Here is a 3,490-nt window from a genome sequence, read left to right as displayed (position 1 = left end):
CTCACTAACCTTGAGTAGCTGGCTAGGTTTCCAGTACCAGGCATGATCTTCCTCCTATTGAATAGGCCTTGAATAAAATTGGACAGCTTTTGTTGTTGCCAAGATGTGGTTACCACTATTGAACCTTATGGACCAGCCTTGCTGGTCATTGCTGTGGTTCATAATCTTCATAGACAGTTGGCACCACCAATTGCTTCCCTTTTGGGGCACCTTGCACAGCACTTTGGGGACTATGAAAGCTAGTTCAGGGAGACAGTTTTTGGGTCAATTCAATCTCAGATCTTCTGAGTCCTCTGTCTTAAGGGCATTCCATGCAAATTTTAGACCTTTGAAAGTCATAATTTTTTTATGTAATAAAAATGCTTGAGAATTTCATACAATGTATTTTGCTCATATTCACCTACAACTCCTTCTCCTAACTCCTACCAGATCCATACCCCTCTTTGTTACCCCATCAACTTTTGATACTTGTTTTTATAACACCCTGGCTTCAATTTATGTTGCCCTTTAATCTCCTGAGTTGGGGACTTTGAAGAACAACAGCCTTAAAGCTAGCTGACTCTCCTCAAGAAACTGTTAACTGTCCCTAATTCCTCATTTTTCAGTGTATGGCAAGAGGAAGACACCATCCCACACAGCTCATGTGAAAGGATTTCTGTTAAGGGAAAAGGAGCATAAAAGGAAGGAAGGAAGGAAGGAAGGAAGGAAGGAAGGAAGGAAGGAAGGAAGGAAGGAAGGGAGGGAAGGAAGGAGGGGAGGAGGGACTCCTCATCTGGAGTCCAAAAGATCTGTGCTGCCGGCTTGCCTGCAATTGCCTCACAAACTGCTGTTCTGTTTTCCCCTGGAAGCAGGGTTACTGCTGGAGGCACTGTGGAGATGGAAGGGAAAAAAGACCAGTCTTGTTCTAAATTACAAAGGTACCTGTTTCTGTCTAAAATCTAATGACCTGAAATAGCACAATATATGAACATGTCACTTACCTAGCACTTGGAGGTCATGTCTCCTTAGGAAATTCCCCTTAGCTGTTGCTATTTCACATGAATAAAGCCCTTCAAGATCAAGGGTCACTGCATTGATCTGAAGGACAGGACTCTGGTCAGGTGTGAAGACCCAGGTGAGTCTCTTATCTGTGCAGTTGGTTTCATTGGTCTCCATTGTTTCTGCTCTGTAGATTATTCTGCAGGGAGGCTGCCCTCTGGGGGCTATGACCCATATTATTAATACTGTTTCTGTCTTTGGAAGAGCAGGGCAGCACAGCAGAGCCTTAGCACCCTTCTGTACAAACAGTGTAGTGCTAACCGGACACACAGAAAAAGAACAGGAAAAGGAAACCTGTGTTAAGTCTGTCCACAGCAGTGCACATGAAGCTGCACTAGAGCTTTGCTTGACTTATAAATGTATTCCAGAAATACTCGAATTTTCTCACAATTCTTGTTTCTATATGTTCAATCTATAAGAATTAAATATATTATTCACCTTCTAATGTGAAAATTCAAGGCCTGTGGGCTACATGCATCTTGCACCATAAAACTTCCCCCTGACTGTGTACTGACATAGAGTCCATGATGAATACAACTTTGCTGAGTGGTGATTACTCAACAAATTATCTGTTATAGTCACCTGTGACAAAAGATTCAGTGATGTCAACACTTTAACGAGAACAGATGTCACTGTGAATGAGCCTTGACTCTGATAAGCATTGTATTAACCACCTCAACTACACCATTTCAGTGGCACTTGCCTCTTTGGGGTCCTCAGGCCCTCACAAGTCACATCAAATAAAGGTCATCTTATTAGATGGCGAAGGCTTCTTTAGCACAGACTTGGGAGGGTGCTAATCCCATAGCCTTTCTTACTCTGAGACAGCAAAGGTGCAGAGGCCATCGTTCAGGTCCCTCCTGCCATAACTCTCACATCACCAGATTCTTCCCCTCCTCCTAAGTCTCTCCAGAAGCCAAAGCATTAGGTTCTGATTCTAAGCAAGGGGAACTCTCCATTCCCTCAGTGCTGGCCAAAGATAAAGAAGAATAGTACCTTCTGTCATGGGTAATGAACCCCTCTGTGTCATTTGATCACAATTCATAAATGAGCATCTTGACTCTAGAAAATATTTAAATAAGAGTTTTAAATATTTAAATGATTATAAAATAGTAATTAAAAGTTGTATCATCATATGTCAACATCTTTCTCAACATCTTTTAAAAATAGATTTATTACATCCTAATCAATTATTTTCTTTTTATGAGCAACCTTATTTTGTCAAATAGTTTGTAGACTAGCTCTGCTTGCCTTCTTCCAACCCCTTGCCTAGTAGTAGGCATAATGCATGAGCTGACTTGATTAAACTCCTTTCTCCAGATGGAGAATTGGGGGATATTCAATCACCCTTTGAACCTGAAGTTTGCATCTGCATTGATTCAATATAATTAACCATAGTTCAAGAGACTGAGTTACCAACAAGTTGACAAAAAGTAATCATAGAGCCTTAGAAGACATCCAGGAGGGATAGAGATGGGGAGGTATTTGGAGTAGCACAGCTATGTTTGTTTGTTTGTTTGTTTGTTTGTTTATTTGTTTTGAAAGAGCAGAAGGACTGGGCTTTTTGGAAACACCAGCAAGGAGAGGTTATCCATTTGTGACCCAGACTCTCTGAGCTATCAGGTTTTCAACCCAGCCTTTGAATCTTGAGTCTGATTTATAAACAGAATGTAGATATTTAGTTAAAGCTACCTTTAGTGGCAGTGAGAGAGCCAGTGCCCACAGGAACAGAATTTCTGCCAGGATGACACCCTAAGGGCTGCTACAAAATAGGCTGGTATTTCTGTATTAATAATTGTTGGCTGAAATAGCAGTTGATTAAGGTGCAGACACAGGGTCGAAATTTAACCAATATTTGATGCGTCAATGTGTGGCATGACCACACGGACAGAGAAGTCATGCCACCTGATTCTGCTGCAGTTGCTGTCTGGGCTTCTCTGCATGAGCACTGACAACAGTCAGCTGCCATTTGACAGGGCTCTGGGAAAGGAGGCTCCTGCTTGGGAAGGACTTGAGTTTGCTGGCCAACAACGATCACAAACAGTGAGAAGTCAGCAGATTTGCTGAGATACCTGCGAAGTCCTTTAAGAATACTTAAATAATATTAAAAAGAAAAGTATTTCCAACTTTAAGAATGGGGACTATCACAATACAGGGCATGAGGACCCTGTGTAGTATTACCATGGATGGTATGAAAATGTAAACTCTAAATGAAGGGATACTGATTATTGAGAAGATTGTTGTCATTCTCAATTGTTTTTAAGCGTTCAATCTCTGCCTTAAGAATCCTGGATTCGTCCCATAAAGACTTTATCATATTTCTATTATCAAACCATTTAGTGCCAATAAAAACTACGAATCCCAGAAAGATCCATAGATGTGGGGTGATAGACACCTCTTGTAAAATCTCCCACATGGTACAATTAAAAAAACTGTTAAATTCTTGAACAGT

At 41.0% G+C, this 3,490-nt stretch overlaps 1 protein-coding gene across 1 annotated transcript in view; it reads right to left on the bottom strand.

Annotated features, from left to right (window-relative positions):
* LOC101992253 (cell surface glycoprotein CD200 receptor 2) overlaps nt 1-3,490 on the bottom strand; it is a 13,864-nt gene that overhangs the window by 2,582 nt on the left and 7,792 nt on the right. The window contains exons 3-4 of the mRNA XM_013351854.1: nt 981-1,294; nt 766-868 (exon numbers count right to left, since the gene is read on the bottom strand). Coding sequence (XP_013207308.1) covers nt 766-868; nt 981-1,294 — 417 coding nt within the window. The remainder of the gene's footprint in view (nt 1-765; nt 869-980; nt 1,295-3,490) is intronic.

This window comes from Microtus ochrogaster, chromosome 2, assembly GCF_000317375.1.
Source record: "Microtus ochrogaster isolate Prairie Vole_2 chromosome 2, MicOch1.0, whole genome shotgun sequence".
In the NCBI taxonomy this organism is placed as follows: Eukaryota; Metazoa; Chordata; class Mammalia; order Rodentia; family Cricetidae; genus Microtus; species Microtus ochrogaster.
The sequence above is the reverse complement of the archived record's forward strand: the minus strand, read 5'-3'. Positions and strand labels throughout refer to the sequence as shown.